The sequence below is a fragment of the Mastigoproctus giganteus genome, chromosome 8 (assembly GCF_048544385.1).
Source record: "Mastigoproctus giganteus isolate SK-2022 chromosome 8, ASM4854438v1, whole genome shotgun sequence".
In the NCBI taxonomy this organism is placed as follows: domain Eukaryota; kingdom Metazoa; phylum Arthropoda; class Arachnida; order Uropygi; family Thelyphonidae; genus Mastigoproctus; species Mastigoproctus giganteus.
Window position 1 is genome coordinate 114,687,955 of NC_143582.1, and position 23,505 is coordinate 114,711,459.

At 37.0% G+C, this 23,505-nt stretch overlaps 1 protein-coding gene across 1 annotated transcript in view; it reads right to left on the minus strand.

Annotated features, from left to right (window-relative positions):
• The window catches only part of Epg5 (ectopic P-granules autophagy protein 5), a 1,526,775-nt gene that overhangs the window by 1,233,992 nt on the left and 269,278 nt on the right, over window positions 1-23,505 (minus strand). Inside the window, exon 11 of the mRNA XM_090380318.1 lies at window positions 13,006-13,149. Within this exon, the coding sequence (XP_090236444.1) occupies window positions 13,006-13,149 (144 nt within the window). The remainder of the gene's footprint in view (window positions 1-13,005; window positions 13,150-23,505) is intronic.

Consider the following 23,505-nt stretch of genomic DNA (forward strand, 5'->3'; position numbering starts at 1 on the left):
TTTACATTCTGCTCCTTCCATTCCATAATAGGCAGAGGTGTTGTTTGATATTTGCCACTCATCATTTTCTTGATTGTTTTCCAAATTTTATGTGTAAGAGTTGCTTGATTAATGGTTGAAGTAAACCAGATCCAAGCAGCCTTTTTATTGCAGCATCTAACATATCTCACTCTTGGTCTAGCGCACTTATATTGAATGAGACTGGCTGTACTTGGACTCCGGCAAAAAATATTCCAAGCATTACTTTGCTATTTTTAGCCACAAGGCATTCATCCCTCCACCAGATTTCTCGGTGTATTGGCAATTTTGAAGAGGATTTCGGTATAGTTTTTATCTGCTGTAAACGTGTAATATCGTTTTTACGACATAGTAAACCGCTTCATCAGTTGTGGATTTTTGGATTATTTCAGAGGCAAATTTAGTTAATTTTTTATAGGTCTACCAATCTCTTTTATCAGTGAGCCACTGTGGAATTTTAGTGAGATGATAAGAGGGCTTATTTAGTAATTCAATTGTTATGGGGAAATGATCACTATGTAGTGGATCATTGTTTATTGTCCACTTAAGAGTAGGATACAAGATTGCTGAACAGATAGACAAGTCTATTGCAGTCGTCATCGTCATCAGCCATTTGCAATCCACTGCAGGATGAAGGCCTCTCCAGCAACTTTCCAGGAATTCTCTAGTCTTACTAATATAGCTAGTGTTACTAATATATCTAGTGGATGCACATCCTTAGATTTTTATCTGCTGCGTGTAATATCGTTTTTATGACATAGTAAACTGCTTCATCAGTTGTTTCACCCCAAACTCATGAATTTCATCTATCCATCACCGCCGTTATCTTGCAAGTTTTCTTCTTGGGTACCTCTTGGGTACCATTCTGTTATTTTCTTAGTCCATCTGTCATCATGTCTTCGAGTTATGTGTCCTGCCCAAGACCATTTTAGTTCTTTAGTTTTGAACTTGAGTGAAATATAATACGTTCCATTCTTCACTGTGCAGTTCTCAGCTTCTCTTCCATTCTTTTGGTGAGTGCCCACGTTTCACTTCCATAAGTCATGGTGGAGAGTATACATTGGTTCATTATTTTATGTTTCAGACAAACTGGGATATTGCTCTTCAGTATGTGACTATATTTCCTGAATGCTATCCATCCAAAATTTATTCTTCTCTTGACTTCCAGCCATTTATCATTATTACAGCTAATAACTTGTCCCAGATAAGTATATGACTCCACCTTTTCAATTACTGCTCCTTCAATCATTATGTCCCTTTCTGTGGCATAAAATTACTTTTGTTTTAGCCATATTCATCTTTAGTCCAAAATCCTTACTAATTGTGCATAACTGATTAAGATTTTCCTCTAATTCTTTGGGATCGTGGCTTATGACCACAATGTCATCTGCAAATCGTAAATGGTTTAGGTACTCTCCATTCACATTAACTCATTTTTGCGACAGTCTAATCTTCTGAAAGCTTCCTCAAGGGCAGGAGTAAACAGCTTCGGAGATGTGTCTTCTTGTTGAACTCCTTTCTCGATTTTAAATTTCCTTCTGTCTTTGTCTAGTCTAATAAAGTAGCGTTCTCATATATTTTCTTCAAAATCATAACATATGGGGTATCTATGCCTTGTCTTTCCAGTGCCCGAAACATTGCCTTATGCCGTATGGAGTCAAATGCCTTTTCATATTCCACAAATGCCAGGCAAGGCAGATTATGCCAGGTAATCTACCAGGTAAGGCAGATTATGCCAGGTAAGGCAGATTATGAGAATTCTCTGGAAAAAACAGCAACAAAGACTTCTGTGTTAATATATTAACAGTAGGAGTAAAATGACACTAGACCAATTGATGTCAATGGATTAATTGATGACACTTCTCAGGTTTTTTTTTTTTTTTTTTATAAAAACCCCAAACACGAGAGGTTTTAGAACCTATAGTACTTAGTACCATGCTTGGGTTGAAGGTTGAGAAGATGAAAGAAGATATTTGTTCACATTTAACTTGAACTTCTGTAGAATGTAATTTTTCAGGAAATACATATAAAGGAAGGTTGTTCCAGAAAACGGCAGTTGAATGCATAAAAGAGGAAGATGAAAAGTTGGTTCAGTGAGTTTAAAGTTGGACAGTAAATAGATATTGGCTGGTTGGGGCATGTGTTCAGACTGTTTTGAAAGAGAGAGTGGGAATTATAGAAGCCAATTCAGAAGAACAGCGCCCTTGGAAGTATCTAAAGAAAAGGCATGCAGCAGAAACAGAATGTCTATGAGCCAGTGAGTGGAGAGACTCTGTTAGAGATGAGTCATTAATCAACCTGATTGCCCTCTTCTGAATTGAATCTAGAAGCCTGAGAGAGAGGTTTTGGGGGCACCGATGCAGATGTGGGAACAATATTCTATGGTAGGGTGGATTTTCAATTTGTAAGAGTGAACAGTTGTTTGGAAGAAAAGTAATGCCGAGAGAGAAAAAGAAAATCAAGTTTTTTAGATGCAGAGGAATATTTGTAATGTGATTGTGCCAAGAGAGATTAGAAGTCGGTAATCCCTAAAAGAGAATATTTCATTTTGCTTAGACATTGGAGTGTCACCAAAGATAAGCATAGGAGCAGAAGAATCATTTTTGCAAGATATAACACAAGACTGGACAAGACTGAGTTTTAGAAGGATTGAAATCAATTAAGTTGCCTTTGCCCCACTGGAGAATTACCTGGGTACCAGCATTTAAGGAACTAGTAGCGGACATTCAAGTTGAAGCTGATTGAGTAGGGCAAGGTGGAAACTGGAATGCAATATGCTATCATCAGCAAAACTATAGATAGGATGTCCAGTCAATGGAAGAAGGTCATTAATATACAAGAGCAAAAGAGGGGAGAAAAAAACTGACCCTTGGGGGACACCAGCATTAGTGGAGAAGTTAGAAGACAGAGAGCCATCTACCATCACCCTCAGTGACCGATTAGAGAGAAAACTGGATAACCAATTACTAAAAACAGTTGGAAAACCATAAGATGGAAACTTGTTTAGAAGACCTTTATGCCCAACACGATCAAAAGCCTTTGAGATGTCAAGAGTAACTGCTTGTATTTCACACAACTTTTTCATTGAATTTGTCCATAAATAGGTAACATAAGCCAGAATATCACCAGTGAATTGACTCTGATGGAATCCATACTGGCAATCATTGATCAAATGGAAGGTTTCTAGGTAGTTTAAGAATTGGAGGTTAATTCATTTCTCCAATACTTTAGAAAGAGTAGAAGTAATTGCAATGGGACGATAATTGGATGGGAGAGATTTGTCACCCTTTTTTAGGAACTACCCGGATATGAGCAAATTTCCAAGCAGAACGAAAAACACCTTTGGAATAAGAAAGTGAGACACAGGTTTTGAGCACAGATTTTGAGAACAAGTGAAGAAATACCATCAGGACCTGGAGCTTTCTGAGCATCAAGTTTTGTCAGATTCCTTCTGACATCTTTTTGATGGAAGACCACAGAAGGCATTGAATGGAGCGTGTTGGGAATGGCAGGAGATGTTTTTCCAAGATGATTAATACATGCATTGGAAGAAAAATGCTAGCTGGTCAGCTTTATCCTTGGCTGAAGTGACAACAGAACCATCTGGTTTTGACAAAGGTGGAAGCAGAGATGGGCAAAAGTTGCGGCCAATAGTTTTGGCAAGAGACCAGAATGCTACCACTAGGGCAATGAAGCAAGTTTTCTATTCTTAGCCTGTTCAAAATCTAGTTTGGACAGATTAATAACTGCTTTACAATTGTTGCGAATTTGACATAGGCAGAAAATGAAACTGAGGAATTAGAAACAAGCCAATTACGATATGCAACATTCTTCTCTTGATCAGCCTTAGAACATTTATTGGAAAACAAAGGTTCAGATAAAGGATGAGATTTTAAAGTACAGTGTGGAATAAAGGATTCCATTCCTACAAGAATAATTTCACTGACACGATCTGAGCAAACTTTGACATCAGAAGTTTTGAAACAATAATCCGACAAAGGAAAAGAAGAAAAGAAATCTCGCAGGTCATCCCATTTTGCATTCTTGTAATGCCAAACAACACAAGGTTGAAAATGGCCATGAGATAAAGGCTCCATTGAAAAAGAGACAATCACTAAGTTGTGATCTGAGGCGCCTAAGAACCACTCACTTCGAACGTGTACTTAGAGGGGTTGTTTGTGAGAAAAAGATCAAGTGTGTTGGCTGTATAGTTGGGATTGTGTAGTATTCTGGTAGGTAAATGAACAATCTGTGCGCGTTCATTAGTAATTGCAAAAGCCTCATCATCTTGACAAGCTGGGTCAGTGTGACTAGAAAACAGAAGTCAGCTTGAGTTGTGAACATTAAAATCACCAAGGAAAATTATCTCACTGGTAGGAAACTTGGACTGGAGAAAGTCAATTGCAAAGAGAGGAAGTCAAAGAGCTTCAAGTGATTAGTGGAGTTGGGGGGACGGTAGAGACACAGATGAATTTGACAGATGAGGTAGAGAGATTTTAATCCAAAGAAGATCGAAAAGAGGAGATTCCAAATTACCAAATCTCTGACAGGGAATATCGAAATGGGCATATGCATAAGTACCACCTTTGAGACGAAAGGAATCATAAAGCAAAAAATTTGGGCAACTGAGATGAGCAGTAGTTGAATCAACTGATAGCTGAGATTCTGTCAGAAAAAGTACATGGAGTTTGGCAGACTGCAAGTGGAAATGGACATCGTTGAGATCAGAACTAAGACCACGTATATTTGTGAAATGAACTAGGAAGTGTTTGGGAGGTTTAGATCTTTTCACAGATAAGATTACTCTATCAGTTTGACAATTCATGATGTATTCAATAGTAAGAAAAAGTAGGGGGGGACATGCTGTAGGAAGTAATGAAATCTTTGGATAGGGCGTACACATGGTAAGAATATACCCACATCCTTGACATAACGTGGCCTCGGCAATGCCCACCGCATACATACATACACACAACTCAGACTCCCTCCAGTCGCTATCTGGCAGAGTAGAGGTAGAAAGATTATACACTAGTTGATCTGGAAGACTCCTAGAGAACCTATTGGTTCTGGACCGAACCAATAGGTTCAGTCCAGAACACTGTTTTAGAGCTGTAGCCTTGAAACGTAAGGAAGATTGGCTCTCGCCATGATGTCCATCATAACCTCAAAAGTCATTAGTCATACTGCATGATGGAGGAGATGGGGAAGGGTTGACCGGAACTTAGCTCTGTAGACTAAACATGGGTTCCACCATTTCAAAGGTTGCTGGCAAACTGAAGTAATTACAGACCTATTAAGCTAAGCTATACATACGATCTAGACCTGTTAGCTTGAACTCTCTTTCAGGGAAAATAATAGAATCACTGGTTAAAGTAGAAATACAGAACCATCTAGAAAAAGGATGCAGTCATATTTCAGTCACAATACAGGATCATTAAGAGGCTACCTTGTCTGAAAAATTATTGGATTCTATGATGCAAACAAATAAAGTCAATGCAAAAAAATAATTTTGATATCAAACACTTACATTTCAGAAATGATTTTCATCCTGGTCCACATAAAATACTGCTGTACAAAATGAAGCAGTGTGGCATTAAGGGCAAATTACTGCTACAGATAAACGTATGGTTGAGTGAGAGAAGACAGTGGTTATCAATGGACACTGCTCTTCTTAGACTAATGTTATTAGTGGAGTATCTTTCTCTTTAATTATACCCTCAGACACTGACAATCCAGTTAGTTCCCCACCTCACTCCTTTATCTCACATATTGAATTTTTCCTCTTTAGCATCCTTTATAAGTAGTATTAGCAGTAAATGGTGCAAAAAAAGCAAGCTTATACAGCATGAGCTAAATAAAAACAATTTCCCACATCACCTAAGAAGCTGGTCCATCCAATGACATCTTTCAGGCCAGTAATGGTTGGTTTGAAAATTTTAAAAAATGTCAAAGTCCTCATAATCTAAAATTAATCAACAAAGCAGCCAGTGGAGATACGGAAGCTTCTTCTTTGTATCCGAAAACTTTAAAGGATGTTACTGTGACTGAAGGCTATCTAGCAAGTGACATGTTTAATGCTTTTTAGACCGGCTGATTTTGGAAGCGTATGCCAAGGTATTCATTTCAAAAGAAGAGAAAACTGCCCCAGGTTTCAAATCCACAAAAGATAGGTTAACACTTTTGTATGTGGCAATGCAGAGGGTGACTAAATGTAAACCACTTCTAAATTATACATCAGAAAATCCTCGTGCTTTTAAGGGATATCAAAAAAAGCCTTACCCATTCGTTCAAAATCGAGCAAAAAAGCCTGGATGGTATCTAAAAGCTTCAAGGATTTGTTTTTAAATTGATTTTTTAATTTGTCTGATCTGCACCCAAATGTGAAATTTACTTTTCTTCCAGAGTGTACAAGTTCATTAATTCAGCTGATGGATGGACCAAGGTGTTATAGCTTCCTTTAAGCTTTATTACCTGAAGAGATCTTTTTTACAATTGGTAGAAATTACTGAGGGAATAGGCAGTCTTTCATTTCTAGAATATTGGCAGATTTATAACGATCACTCATCGGTGAAGACAGGATATTAGAGCTGGAAAAGGAATTAGAAAATGTGAATTGGAATATCATCGGTTTGGCTGAAACAAGAAGAAGAAATGAATCATTTATAAGTTTATCAAGTGGAAATCTGCTGTACACCAATGGAAACAGTGAAAGGAGTGAAGGTGGAGTTGGGTTTCTGGTCCATAAAGATTTTAAAAACAACATTTTGGAATTCAAAAGTACATCACCAAGGGTGTCAAGACTAATACTCAAGATTTCTAAGAGGTACAAGCTAAAGTTTATAATGATTTATGCACCAACATCGAGCCATGAAGATGAAGAGGTTGAAGATATGTACACCGAAATTGAGAGTCTTCTAGATGAGCAGAAAACCCACTACACTATTATAATGGGGGACTTCAATGCTAAGGTTGGAAAAAGGCAAAACAGTGCAGAAAGAGGAACTATAGGAAATTTTGGAATTGGTGAAAGAAATAAGAGGTGAAAGACTTGTGGAATTTGCAGAATCTCAAGGACTGTCAGTAATGAACACTTTTTTCAAGAAAAGGGTGAACAGAAAGTGGACATGGGAGAGCCCAAATGGATTAACAACTAATGAAATCGACTTCATCCTCACTAACAGAAGATATATTGTGAATGATGTTACCGTCCTGAATAAGGTAAATGTTGGAAGTGATCACAGAATGGTAAGATGTACACTTGATATAGATGTAGGAAAGGAAAGGAAAAAACTGACTCGAGTAAATAATACAAAGGTCTTTGAGATAACAGAGGAGGAGAAAAAGCAGTATGTACTGGAACTTAAAAACAAGTTTGAGCTTCTGCAGACTGCTGAGGACCAAAATATCGACGAGGAATATTACAACTTTCTGAAAGTGATAAAGCCCATGAAACCTATAGGGAAACAGAAATCCAAAGAAGAAAAAATTAGTCAAGAAACACTTGTCATGATAACCGAAGACGACAAATGAAGAGCGAGAAAAACACTGACAGGGAGAAAATTGAGTATACTGAGTTATGCAAAGCCATTAGAAAGAGACTCAGAGAGGACATAAGAAGATTTAACACAAGAAAAGTAGAACAAGCATTAAGGGAAAACAAAGGATTTAAATCAGCAGCCATGAGCAGTAATACAGAAAGACAAATGATACTGAAACTGAAGAATAGCGATGGTGTACTTATAAACAGCAGAAAACGCATAATTAAAATAGCAGAAGACTACTATAGAGAATTATACAAGGAGCGAGGGAATGATACCAGCAGTGGGGAAGATGGATTGCAAAGTAGCAACACATACGACATACCCAATATTCTTCCTGATGAGGTAGAACATGCATTGAAGAAAATGAAGAATCGGAAAGCCCCGGGGAAAGATGAAGTTACTGTAGAGTTGTTAAAATTGGGAGGAAGAGACATAACACAAAAACTGGCAAGGCTCTTCACAAAGTGCATTAGAAAAGGTGTGACGCCTAAGCAGTGGAATAATGCAATCATAGTTTTGCTGCATAAGAAAGGAGATAAATCAGAAATTGGAAATTATAGACCAATTAGCTTGTTATCCAACATCTACAAGTTGTTCACAAGGGTCATTACTAACAGATTAGAAAGAATACTTGATGAGAATCAACCGAAAGAGCAAGCTGGCTTTAGGACAAGATTCTCAACTATGGATCACCTTCACGTAATATCACAGCTAATGGAGAAAGCAAATGAATATAAAACACCATTATGCCTGGCATTTGTGGATTATGAAAAGGCATTTGACTCCATACAGCATAAGGCAATGTTTCGGGCACTGGAAAGACAAGGCATAGATACCCCATGTATTATGATTTTGAAGAAAATATATGAGAGTGCTACCTCCTTTATTAGACTAGACAAAGACAGTAGCAAATTTAAAATCGAGAAAGGAGTTCGACAAGGAGACAATATCTCCGAAGCTGTTTACTGCTGCCCTTGAGGAAGCTTTCAGAAGATTAGACTGGTCGCAGAAAGGAGTCAATGTGAACGGAGAGTACCTAAACCATTTACGATTTGCAGATGACATTGTGATTATAAGCCACGATCCCAAAGAATTAGAGGAAAATCTTAATCAGTTATGCACAGTTAGTAAGGACTTTGGACTAAAGATGAATATGGCTAAAACAAAAGTAATGATGAACAGGTATGCCACAGAAAGAGAAATAATGATTGAAGGAGCAGTAATTGAAAAGGTGGAGTCATATACTTATCTGGGACAAGTTATTAGCTGTAATAATGATAAATGGCTGGAAGTCAAGAGAAGAATAAATTTTGGATGGATAGCATTCGGGAAATATAGTCACATACTGAAGAGCAATATCCCAGTTTGTCTGAAACGTAAAATAATGAACCAATGTATATTCCCACCATGACTTATGGAAGTGAAACTTGGGCACTCACCAAAAGAATGGAAGAGAAGCTGAGAACTACACAGCGAAGAATGGAACGAATTATATTGGGAATCAGACTGTTAGATAAGAAGAGAACCACATGGATTAGGCAGCAAACTCAAGTAAAGGACATTCTTATCAAAACCAAAGAACTAAAATGGTCTTGGGCAGGACACATAGCTCGAAGACATGATGACAGATGGACTAAGAAAATAACAGAATGGTACCCAAGAGGAACTAGAAGAAAACCTGGAAGACAAAGGCGGAGATGGATAGATGAAATTCATGAGTTTGTGGGTAGTAAATGGATGGCCAGTGCTCAAAACAGAAGGAACTGGAAAGTTGCTGGAGAGGCCTTCATCCTGCAGTGGATTGAAAATGGCTGATGATGATGATGATGCTGTAAAAAATGTTGAGTTCTCGTGGGGTGAAGTTAAGAACTCAACAATGAATGCATTGTGGAAAAAGCTGCAAAAGATAGGTTAACACTTTTATGTGGCAATGCAGAGGGCAACTTTAAGTGTAAACCACTTATAAATTATACATCAGAAAATCCTCATGCTTTTAAAGGAATATCAAAAAAAAACTTTACCCATTCGTTCGAAATTGAGCAAAGAAGCCTGGACCACAGCTAAAACCTTCAAGGATTTGTTTTTAAATTGCTTTTGTGTCAAAACAAAAAGATATTGCCTGAAGAATAACACAGCATTCAAAATCTTGCTCATTCTTGATAATGCACCCAGTCATCCTGCACATTTGTCTGATCTGCACCCAAATGAGAAATTTACTTTTCTTCCAGCGAATACAAGTTCATTAATTCAGCTGATGGAACAAGGTGTTATAGCTTCCTTTAAACTTTATTACCTAAGGAGATTTTTTTTACAATTGGTAGAAGTTACTGATGGACTAGGCAATCTTTCAATTCGAGCATATTGGTGGATTTATAACATTCTTGATGTTGTAAAAATATTGAGTTCGTGTGGAATGAAGTTAAGAACTCAACAATGAATGCAGTGTGGAAAAAGCTGTGGCCACAAAGCTGCTCTAAAGCCACAGTTGAAATGCTGGAGGTAGTTGAGATTGTGAAATTTGGCAAAATGATTAGCGGAGAGGTATTTGAAGAACTGGAACCAGCAGATATCACCGCAGACCTTGAATCTCATGGAGAACAATTATTGGTGGAGAATATTTTTTTGCAATATGAAAAAGATAACAAAAATGATAAAAAAAGAAGATGCACACAAAAATTTGACTGCGAAGAAACTGACTAGCTGAGTTTTTAAGACTTGCAAATCAGCTTAGCCAAGAAGCTCTGGATATGGATTCTAATTTGGAGAGTATTTTTTAATTTGTCACACAATTTTATAATTAGCTTTAGTTCCTTATGAAGAAATTTATAGACAAAAAGAGCAAGCTTCTAAGCAAACAATTTTAACAAATTTTTTTTTCAAAAAGTGCCAGATACCGTTGCAAGTTTATCACAGGAAAACAGCGACAAAGAAGCAACGAATTTAGATTAAAAATCTTGAGGTAAGTATTAGCAAGATTAATTTTATGGACATGTTTGTAATTTTTTTTATTTTTTTCTACTGAATGAAGACAATATTTTTTATTATTTTATTGTTATTATTTTTTTCCAATTTAATTTTTTTGCACTTTTTTTTTTCTGTACAGGTACGCAACCCTCATTAAGTAATATAAGCTGTTTCACAATTGCGCTGTGTTTTTATGGAACATAGCCCCATACAAATTGAGAGATGACTATATTAATATATTACTATTCGAGCATACCCCACTGTGCACATCCATTTTGTCATAGTCTTCAAATCGCATTTACCTATTACATTTAGATGATGATGCCCACTCCCAAAAATTCCTTCACTATTATTGAACTGTTCTTCACAATTAATACTGCAGAAAAATTTGTACTATAGAACAATTTGTTTTACAATTTGTGAGAACTACTGGAAGATATGTGCCTTGAAAATTGGCAGAGGATGTGGTTTATGCATGATGGTTCACCAACCCACTTTTCCCGTGATGTTTGACTTTTATAAATATGGACTAAATAAGCAGTAGAATAGTTGAACTGGTCTATACCAGTGTTTCCCAAACTTCTTTAGTCACAGAACACTTTTCGTCACACAATATATTTACGGAACACTTACGAAACACAAGTTTAGCGGGAGCCAAAGAACTGTTTGCTAATATTTTATTACATACGATGCACCGTTTATCAGGAGCATCTTTATCTCCAACACATGTAAAGCCGAAATTCAAATAACTGTCATCATACTTTCGTTTTGGTCTTTTATTAGTTTGTTCTTGTTTTTTGTTTGTTCTCTCATTTTTGGGGAACAAAAGGCTGCAATTTTTCATCCTCACTTTGAAGTGTGACAAAATTGTGTTCGTTTTCATCGACCACAGTTGCAATACTTAGAAGTACTTGCTTCTCATTTTAAATTTCCTTTTTTCAACCACAAATCCATGGACATTTATTTTAATAATAATATTTCGAAATACTGATAATTATCAAAAAAAAATTTATACAAGGAAATGAGTTTAGTTATGATATCGGTTCACTTCCCTCTCTCCTTGAACCCCGTGTACTCAGGCAAAAGCACACACAAATGGCATATTAGATCACTACATTGCTACTTTTTCGTAGATGTCATTACCTTTATGCATTCTATGCAAAAGCCTGCCAAAATAGTGTTCCGTGGTCTATTTGATTATTAGACTATGTCAGTGTATTAATAAACAAAAAAAATAAATATATATATATATAATGATACAAAAGTGGTGTTACTACAAATATCTAAACTTTATTTATTTTATTATTATTTTTTTTTTAAATTATTAATTGCAATTTTTCACAGACTTGTTCACATCTCGCTGAACAGTTTGGGAAACGCTGGTCTATACAGTGACAACCACAACTGCTTGACCATATAACTTCAGACTACTTTGTGTGGGGGTCAGATGAAATAAATGGTTGATTTTAGATGAATTACCAAACAACGTGAATTGAGTAATCACTTTGTTAAGTTGCTGAAACAATCAAGAATAATCCTGAAACAATAAAATAAATTTGAACAAGATACAGTCACCTACATGTAGTCAAATGTATCATGAGACTGTGGAAGTAATAATGCAATATAGAATGCAGTGGTGAAAATGGCAGATGAATGTCAATGTCCTGATTAATTATAGCAATGTTCCAGAGGCCAATTGTAAAATTATTAGCAAAATATAAAACAAACATTCCATAAATGGAAAATAAAAAAAAATACAATAAAATATAAAATTTGTACTAAATAGGTAAAGAGGTGGGTAAATAACCATAAAAATAACCATTAGAAAATAATAATAAAATAAAATAAGTGAATTTAGCAACAAAATATATTGCAGAAAATTACATAGGCTTATAGCTAGGTAATTTCCTGCAATATATTTTGCATGTGACTGAAGCTTAACTATAGAACATTGTCATAATGAATCAGGGCACTATAATACAGGATACTTTAAGAGACTTGCAACAAATAGTACATATTCAGTTTTACTTCAATTATAACATACTGCAATAAATATGCAGTATGTTATAATTGAATGAAATTTCTGAATTGATACTGACTTTTAAGACTTTTAATTCTTTAAACATGAGAAAGCTGCTAAATGTATACCACTCCTTTTAAGTAGAGAAAAAGACAAAATCAAGGGATTGTGAATGTTTGATTACGAAGCTGTGGTAAAAGGCATGCTGCCTTCATTATAAACAAACACTATTGCTGATGACTGAAAGCTAACACAAATAATGACAACTGTTAATTGTCTGTAGATAATCAGTGGCTGCTACTATAGTAGAGAAAATTAAATTCCACTAGGTCAATGTTAAATGTGAACAATTTGCATTGCATTGCAGAAATTTTGATTCATCCTCTATTAGTCCTACCTTCCACTTACATCACTATAAATTCTATACTTCATATAAAGTCATATAATAAAAAACCTACTTACCCACGACAATAGAACAATGATTTTACATTATGATAAAAGAAGAGGTCAAACTCAAACTGCAAACATTTCTTCATTTCATCTCCACAAGAAACTATCTCAGACTTAAAGTTTTCCCAATGTCCAGCAACGTATATAATAATATGCCTAAAAAAGGTACAGATATAAAAGTCAGTAAAAGTTGCATCCAAGAATCATCAAGTGCCAAATAATATTACTAATATATTTATTATACCACACATTATGATGATGACAATTACAACTATGCTTCTAGTTAAAAAAGTAATGCAACACCATCTGGATACGAGTGGAGTCACAAGGAAATTACAGAAAGTGTTTTTTAAAGGCAGATCATGTGCCTCACTAACCTGATTAACTACATTGATATTATCAGAAAGGAAATGCATAATTTAGATATCATATATTTAGATTGAAATAAAGCCTTTGATAGCTTCCTTTTACAATTGTTTTATAAATAGGAACAAAGTGGTACTGGACAAAAATTACTACTATGCATAACAGCCTGGCTAGGTAGTGGGAGACAGAATGGTTATGAATGGCCAAAGCTTTTCACGGAGTAATCTCAATAGTGAGGTCCATAAGGGTCAATGTTCGATCCCCCTTACTGTTTTAACATTTATTAATGATAATGTCAGTATTTCAAATCTGATGCATAAGTTTGCTAGTGGGTTAATGATAAGTATCAGATAGTAGTGGGTTAATGATAAGTATCAGATAGTAGTGGGTTAATGATAAGTATCAGATAGTAGTGGGCTAATGATAGGTATCAGAACATGCTACTTCAAGAGAATCTAGATAAATTAAGCAGATGGACTGTAAATAAGCAATTGAAACATTGACAGAAATAAATGAAAAGAGCTGCATTTGAGTAACAGCAGCAGCAAACCCACAATAATATACAATTTGAGTGGTACAAAAGTCTGATACAACCCATATATTTGCATGTTCCATCAGGACCCCAGCAGGACTTGCAATCCCTGACATCTTGCTTTCCAGACTGTTGAATGTCCCAATAGAAGTAAAAGAATCACTAACACCTCTGCATGTGGCTACTATTAATTTGTTTTTCTATGTACACCCCCTCCCCACAAACTAGCAGTCTTCAAAACGACTGAACACTGTCTTGACAGCATCACCAAATAATCCAGCAACTCTTCTATTTTTGGATTACAGATGAAATAATGAGACTTGGAGCAGAGAACAAAATGTAGGATGCATATAAATTACACTAGTCAGCATCAATTTTCTCCCTGAAAAAATTGTAGGAAAGACAGTAAGCACCAGTTATAGTGATCACTGGTTATTAAAATCAGCAGCTTTATAGAATAAAATTTAAAAGAACTGATTCAAATCAATAAAACTGACTACACGTTCACCTTTTATTAGAATCACATCTTCGGTTATAAGAATCAATTTTGAATGCCTCTGTGATATTTTTCTAAGGCACATTTCTGAAGTTCACATTTTTAGAGGTCACATCCATAAAGCAATAAAAACAATTTGCAGTTTTGGGTTTATTAGGCGTTTTAGTTTGTACAATCTGTTATAAGCGGTAGTAAACTCGATCTTACTGCATTTGCGATAATACCGATAGCTGGAATTAAACTTAAGCAATATGTCTCAAAGGTTTGTTTGTTTGCTATTTGGTTTTTAGGAGCATTAGCAACTAAAGCCATACTGCTCCGGGGATATGCAGTGGTCATTCCCTGACCTTTCCGCTCCATATTTGGTGGTCACGGGCTCAAACCCCGGTCTAATCAAGAAGCGTGTGCTACACACTGCTGCTCCTGCTCACCTGGCTACGGAGGCGCCGTGTCTCAAAGGGAAGCAGTAGTAAAATTATGAGTACCTCAGTCATCTTTATGAAAATTATTAAAATCACATCACACATTAAATACTAACGTGATAAGTGAAACCAGAAAAAGGAAGTGTGAAGGGGAATGCCAACCAGTAGATGAAGCTCTGTTCTGGTTCAAACAGGCCAGCTCATTTAATGCACCAATCATTCGTAGCATTCTTCTTCAAAAAGTCAATGATTTTGCTGAAAAACTACACGAAGAATTTAAGGCGAAGGGCTGACAAGATGGAAGGTGAGGCATGACATTGTTTACAAAAAACTTCACAGAAAAAAGCAGAATTCCGATGGTTATGCAGCTGACTACTGGTTGAAAACCTTTTCACAAACTGTGTTAAGCACTTAAAATCCTAAAGATGTTTTTAATACAGATGAAACGTGGTTGTACTACAGGGCTATCCCAAACCACTGCATGAATTTTAAATATTCCTCTGCATCTACAGGAAAGAAGATCAAAGACAGGATTACAGTTCTTTTAACGTGCAACATGATGGAAACAATCAAGATGAAGCAATTAGTTATAAGTAAAAGTAAATTGTCTAGATGTTTTAACGAAGTAAAACATCTGCTTGTTGAATAGGCTAATAATGTCAATGCTTGGATGACAGCTTCTTATTTGAAGATTATCTTCGTAAATGGGATTTTCAACAGGTTAAAAACAACAAACTGCACATTGGTTTTGGACAACAGCCCAGCTCATCCAAAGTTGACTTTCAAAAACATTGAATTAGTTTTTCTACCTTCAAATACCACATCACTGATTCAACATCTTGACCAGGGAATAATATAATAAAAACCTTTAAGACCTTTTATAGATTGGATATGGGGCGAAGAATCGTCCAGTCTATAGATGATAGTTTGGGAACATCATCCAATATCGCAAAGCAGATAATTGTTCTAGAAGCATTTCTTATGACATTGAGTGCATAGAATGAAGTTTCCGAAACCTGCATTGGAAACTGTTTCAAAAAATGTGAATTAATTATTCATGATAGTCACTTAAGTCACGATACTAATCATGTTGAAAAGTCTGAAAACATGGGTGAACAGGAGTTTAATGATTAGGTAGATATAGATGGTGATATACAAGTTACTACAGCTTTAACATATGAAGAAATTGGCCAGTCTGTCATTGATATTTTAGCCAAGGAGGAGGAAAATGAACCCTAAAGAATTTCAGTTTAAAAACATGAAACTATAGCCATCCTGAGAAGAATGAAGTTTCCAAAATCTGCATTAGCAACTGTTTCAAAAAATGTGAATTAATTATTCATGATTTTTTTATTTCTTATGATGTAATCAATACACAAAGGAACCAGTTTTTTCTTGCCGGGATATCCAACCAACCGGTTGGTTCGGCACCATCGTGATATCCAGCCCGAGGCGGGAATCGAACCCGCGACCTTTGGGTTGCCAGGCAGGCACTTTACCTACCCGGCTAGCTCGGTCGGCATTATTCATGATAATCACTTAAGTCGCGATACTAATCACGTTGAAAAGTCTGAAAACATGGGTGAACAAGAGTTTAATGATTGAATGGATATAGTTGGTGATCTACAAGTCATTACAGCTTTAACAGATGAAGAAATTGCCCAGTCTGTTGTTGATATTTTAGCCAAGGAGGAGGAAAATGAACCCTAAAGAATTTCAGTTTAAAAACATGAAGCTATAGCCATCCTGAGGAGAGCACTGGAGGAAACTGGTGCAAGTTTATTCACTGGTGCGGGATAAAGACTAAAGTACACCCCTGCTATTCGCGGTATCTGTATTCGCGGTTTCGTATAATCGCGGTTGCTGATTTAATATAAAATGAAGCCTAAAAAAATGTGAATTTTAAAGTGCCGTGAACATTTTCTGCCATAAAAAAACATTGGCATGGCTAAAATTATCTTTCCCGGTCAAAACAGCGCTCAGTGGGTGGGAGGAAGAGGGGTGACAAAATCACGAGCATGGATGTTTCTCGCTAATCCTTGTTCAGTATGTGTTATGCACTTGTTATGGAAGGTTTCGTCGTTTTCTTTTAATTTATATGCTTATAAATTGAATAAATTTATCAATTTATAAATTGATATGTTTACAAAAGTGATAAATCTACCATTTTGCAGAGAAAAACAGACTTTCGATTGTGTTAATGGAAGAAAGTGACTTTATTGTGGACAAGTTCTTTCTAACCCTTACAAAAATATGGCTAGGAATAACAAGGGAAATGTGAAAAGATCAAAGAACGTGATGACATTAGCGAATAAAATTGAGTTATTAGATAAAATTTCTAATGGTGAAATGTCTCCTCGGTGGCACAACATTATAACATCAATGAGTCAACGGTACAATCAATCAAGAAATCGGAAGAAAAAATCGGCCGTAGTGTCCGTGAAAACGCGATAATTGCTTTAAAAAATTTGCTCTGTAACTCGTGATGTTAAATTAGAAAAAATGGAAAAAATTTTAAATCTGTGGATAGAAGACCAAACTCAAAATAAAATTCCGTTATGTTCACTTATCATTCGTGAAAAGGCAAAACTCCTTTATCAACACTTTGGCGAAACTGGCGATAGCACTGGCGGGATAAGTTTTTTAGCTAGCAAAGGCGCTAGTTTGAAAGATTTGTTTAAAATTTCTAATCAATAATACATTTAAATTGTTTCTTATTTTCATTTCGATGCCATATGCTTGCATTTCACTATGTACTGTCTATGTACATAGACATATTAGGAAGGTACATATAATACATACATACATAGACAAAATTTTAGACTAGTTTTTCTTATATATTTCATACTTTGGAATGGAACCCCTTTATTACTATGGGAGCCATAGCTCAGTATTCGCGGCATTTCTCAGGAACATAACCCCCGCAAATAGCGGGGGTTTACTGTATTATACAATATTGAAAAATCTATAAATAGACTTTGTGGTGATAATTTAAAGCAATCTAAAATAAGTGACTACATATTTTAAATTACTAACTTCCTTTGCCACCTCCTTTAACATAACTGGATAGATCCCATCTACCTCAGGTGCCTTTCTTCGTTTAACTTCTACAATTTTTCCTCCACTTTGCTCTCAGCTATTGCAAAATCATGAAGAGCCCTGCTACAATTTGATAACCTTCTGGCGTTTTCTTTCCTTAATAACTCCTCATGTGTGAATGTAGATGCAAAATACTCATTCAGTTTGTTTGCTATCTGAGAAGGATCATCAATAGTCGAACCATCGATATCAAGTTGACCAATCTGATTCATCCTCTTTCTTTTAGAGGATATAGAAGTAAAGAAATCCTTGCTGATTTTCATAGCATCCTTTGCCAAAGATTTTTCGTAATCTGCCTTTGCTTGCGTAATCTCCTTTGTGACTTGATTACAGCCTAGCTTATATCTGTCATAAGCTTCTGTGTTGCCTGATAATTTATATGCAATCCATGCATTTTACTTCTCTGTCACGAGTCTCATTACTTCATTTGACAACCATTTAGGCCTATACCATGAACAATACAGGTGACCCCCTGCTTAACGCTGATAATTCATTCCAGAAAAACAGAGCGCTAAGTGAATCAGCACTCAGCGAGCGTAGTTTTCCCGTAATGTAATATATATATCTGTAAGTCATGGTCTATACCACCACGACTCACAAATAATAAACGGTAGTGAAAAGAGGCCAAATTTCGATCAAAATATTTAATATCAAAAATCTGTACATATAAAATATTCTCCATGACATATGTATATAATTAAGTGGAAAATAACTACATTACATATCAAAATGAAACTTAAAATGGCAATTAAAATCATGATTTTATTAATCCAATGGCTCTGGGCTGTTCAGTTTTTGTATCTTTGGTCGATTTTGGTCGAACACCTCACTTATGAATCTTGACTTAACAGAATTGTGAATTGGATATTACTTCAATAAAATTATTTAGAAGTCTCTCCATTTCAATTATAATAGCCAGCCTAGCCATAACTAATTTAATTGTTTTGCAGTGGAAAAGCTGTCTTTTCCACTGATAAAATTAATTCTTTATTTTTTTATAATTGTTCTTACAGTTGAATCTGCCAGTCCTAAATGATTGCACACATCCAATTGTTGTTGAATGGAATCGAATCGCTTCAAAGCATAAATTTAATTTTCAAATTCAGTCTTTTTCTTACCTTAGTAGGCTTCGTAATCCATCCAGACTTTATTGCTTTTGAATTCTTATCTGCCATTATTCATCTTTGAAAATGTAACTGCACTGCATTAATTATTATACAATGTTTGAATAAACTGTCCCTTACGTAACACTGCACTGAGTGATGACAAGACTTCGGATTAATGCATATAACGCAAATATTACAAGCAATATACTTGATAATTTTTTGTAATGTTGATTTCGAAATTTCGTAATAAGCCACTATACTCCAATTAAATTAGCTTGGAAGAAATTTTCACTGAGCGTGGGAAAATTTCGCAAGTCGGCGTGGATAACTTTTTAATGCTGTTTTGCTATTCATTTTCAAGCTATTGACTACATCAGATGAAAAATGTTTTTAATTAAACATGCCAAAAATTTAATGTACGCTGGTAAAAGAGCGTTATAGTGAGTTGTGACAGCGTTGAAGTGAGATATGGGTTGTAATATAAGAACAGTGTTATAGCGAATCTGGGCTAGATGCAGAATACAATCAGCATTGAGCTCGCTCAAACCATTCAATCCTTATACACCTCAATCAGATCACCTCGCAGGTGCCAAATCACCAGACATTATTGTAATTTGCATAGTATGGGAGGTATATCTCCACAAGAGGTGTAAGGAGTCGGGCAATATACTTAGATAGTTCATATGTATGTGCATTGCAGCAGGACACAATGGGCCGGAGGGGAATACCTCACTTATGAATCTTAGGTAGGCCATAAAACTGAGATAGTTGGTAGCCCATAGCATGCAGAAGCCATCGAGTCAAAGCAGAAATTTTCCCTGATTTAAACCATGTATAGACTAGTTTGTTAAGGCTTGAGTCCAGGCATTCTAAGACTTTGATAGGCAGAGCTGTCATGGTTTCACAGACGTTCGGATGTTGTAGAAGCATGAGGGCTTTCTCTAGATAATCTGAACAGTCCAATATGATGGTGTGGTGTTCCATGTCTGCGGGAAGTACGACGATGGTGTTGTCTCTTCTTATGGAGTTAACAGCAGCAGCATGCTGTCAGTGGGGGCGCCTCCGTAGCCAGGTGGGCAGGAGCAGCAGTGCGTAGCACACGCTTCTTGATGATTAGACCAGGGTTCGAGCCTGTGCCCACCAAATACGGAGGATGCGGAAAGGTCAGGGAATGACCACCGCATATCCTCCTGGACAATATGGCCTTAGCTGCTAATGCTCCTAAAAAAACAAATAAGCTGTCAGTGGTTAAGGTTGGGCCATGGGTGGGCCATGTGCATCAGAGGACTGAGGCCGTTTTGAAGCGAATTTCATTAGCAGCTTCTTCGGGGAGGTTAGTAATGCTTGTTTCTAACAAGTTGTGTGATCAGTGGCTTCAATGGCAAGACAGCAAACTTCATTCTGGCAGTCAAAACGTTGAGCTGCTCAGCAGTTAATTGTTTGCTGCTCAAATTTAAAACGAAGGAAGCATTATTAGTTGAATGAGTGCTGGCATTCAAGGAGTGGGCTTCTCTGCTCAAATTCACAAATTTACGTTGCTGGTGCGAAAGATAAGTATCAGAGGTACAGTTAGCTTGGCGGCAAATAGTATGAATAAGATTAGAAAATACCAAAGGTATTTTCTAATCTTATACCTACCTACCTCTATCCTACCTCTCAGATCTTGTAAGAGTCTAGACTTGTATTTGGCTCTCTTGATTTCGTTGTGGAGGCGTTCCCCTCCGCCCATTGTGTCCTGCTGCAATGCAACTACATATGAACTATCTAAGTATATTGCATGACTCCTTACACCTCTTGTGGGAAATACTGCCCACACTGACACTAACAGCAGCGAGTTCATTCACCTTATTAAAGAGCCCTCAATCTCTGACAGCGAGATTATGGTGTCATTCGATGTAGTGTCCCTGTTTATATCGATCCCAGTCCAACAGGCAGTAAACTGCACCAAGAGGCTTCTGGAGAATGACTCAAATCTACCGACTAGAACATGACTAACCACAGAAGACATCTGTACCGCCCTCAACCTATGATTATCAGACAGCATCATTACCTTTGGGGATTCCTTATACAAGCAGGTGCACGGTACTGCCATGGGCACCCCGTTAGCTCCGTCATGGCCAACATTGCCATGGAGGAAATGGAAGAACAGATATACCTGGACCCGCGAGTGCCTATTATATCATGGTGCAGGTACATCGATGACATCTTCACTGTCATCCCACGTGGTTCTGAAACAACATTACTGGACTACCTCAATTCGTTGTCTCTGTTCATCCAGTTCACTTTAGAATTGGAAGTTGACGAGTCCCTTCCATTCTTAGATGTCCTGATAAAACGTGTGGGCACACACCTGGAAACCTCAGTATACCGTAAGCCAATGTGGTGCGGGCAGTTTACCAACTACAGATCAGGCCACGCCCTTAGCCATCTCAACAGCACCTCCTGCACCCTATTCTCCCGTGGTTGGAGCCATTCCAGCTGGATTAAGCTAGGCACACCGAGATTTCCAGAGTGAGAATGGATCTGGTCAACTGTGGTTATCCAAGCCAAATTTTAGATAAGTACTTATTGCAAGCGCAGGAGCTCACAATCCACCCGAGACCATGACAATATGCATGACATATTGTCATGGTCTCGGGTGGATTATCAATGCATGACAATATGCCTACAGCCATGACAATATGCCTACATTCCCTACTATCCTGGCATGTCGGCCCAAATTTCAAAAATCCTCTGGGAATACTGCATAAAATGCATGCAGCTACCCGGTAGAAGCTTGTGTTCTCTGGTTTCTAACGTGAAGATTCTGCTCGCACCTCTTTTGCAAACTTGAAAAGATTGCTGCCACATAACTTGAAAAGATTGTGGCAGCTGCTACATAGGGGAGAGCTCAAGGTGCCTTCAAGACCGCCTTGCAGAGCACAACAGGTCAATCTGCCTTGGTGAGACTGACCAGTCCACAATCATGGAACACTTCTATCATAACTTTAATCCGAGTGCGATTACGAAGTGATTGACCAATCCCGACACTTTTGCAACCACCTCTGACTAGAGTCACTTAACATCTCATGCAATTCAATAACTATGAATCACTGCAAGGCCACAAGGCTACACCCCATCTTATAGGCAACTATCTTGAAACCAGATAAACGCTGGCAGCCAATCCACTCACGCGTCAGTGTAACAACAATAAGAAGCAACCTAGTAGTTGAATGTTTAATCTCATGTACGCATCACTGCACGCGCACAACTCTGTGATCATTAAAAATTTTATCTCTAACATCTTTATCCTGTTAGAATTACCGATGAAGGGGTCCATTTAACCCCGAAAGCTACATGTCATTTATCGTTTATTAAACTTTCTAGTTTCACAAACTACTTATTGCAGAAACCTTAGAGATGAAACTTCACTCAATATCCGTAGGCCATTCCTATTGTCCGACGATTGGTCACTTATACGCATGCGTGAAACAAACACTACAACAAAAGACAAAAGTTTCGAATTAATTGTGAGTTGCTCCGTTCCTGTGAACATGACGCCCAAAAAGTTCTAGTCCGACTTAAGGAATGTAGAGAATAAACTCCCCCCCCCCATATCCAATTTTATTAGAACCTTAAATCAAACTCTAAAGTCCAGCTATAGGACCGAAAGAAATAATCGGTCTATATTTATTAAATAGTTTAGACCTCAAAATCTAATTTTATGCCAATCCAAGTAATGGTTTCCATGCTGCCAGAAGTATGGTGTTTGTAGACAGCAGCCATGAGCGCTCATTGTTGAGACCGCACAGTCTGAACACTACAGTTCTGACAGTGGGGAAGATGTCCCACCTACTTTACAAAATAGATATCGCCATCCTCAAGAATTATTAGTGTGTTGGACTAGGAGAGTTGGAAAAGAAGCTTCCTATATCTAAAATAAAGGTAATCCCTGTTGATTTATAATTAAACTTTCTGAATCAAACTACAGAACTTATTTAAAGTCCATGTATTTACTTGTTCCGTAATGACCCCCAGCAGTCTCTGAAATCCTAGGTACCTTGTTTTCCAGGCTGCTTCTCATTCCAATAGAAGTAGTGCAAAAATCATTTTCTCCTCTGCTAGTGGCTACTGTTAATCTATTAGTCTATGTATCCCCCTAAGCTAGCAGTTTTCCGACCCACCTATCACTGCCTTGATAGCATCGGCAAATATTCTTGCACCCTTTCTATGAATGAGTATAACGCTATCTCATTCTTGTAGAAGCAGTATCTCCTGTTAAAAAGCACAGACCAGGCTGAAAACAATTCTACCCCATGGCAATCTCTCCAGAGCCAAATTGATTGTCAAGGTGTCTGCAATTCTGCAGTGTCTGGTCAGGACTACAGACACTTTCAAATTCAACACTAACTCGCAGCTTTTTTCAACACAACCTGTACTTGCTAAGTAATTCTGCCATTCTCCTACACTTAATATGATTGGTGCCAATGAGTACAACAATATCACCTTTTG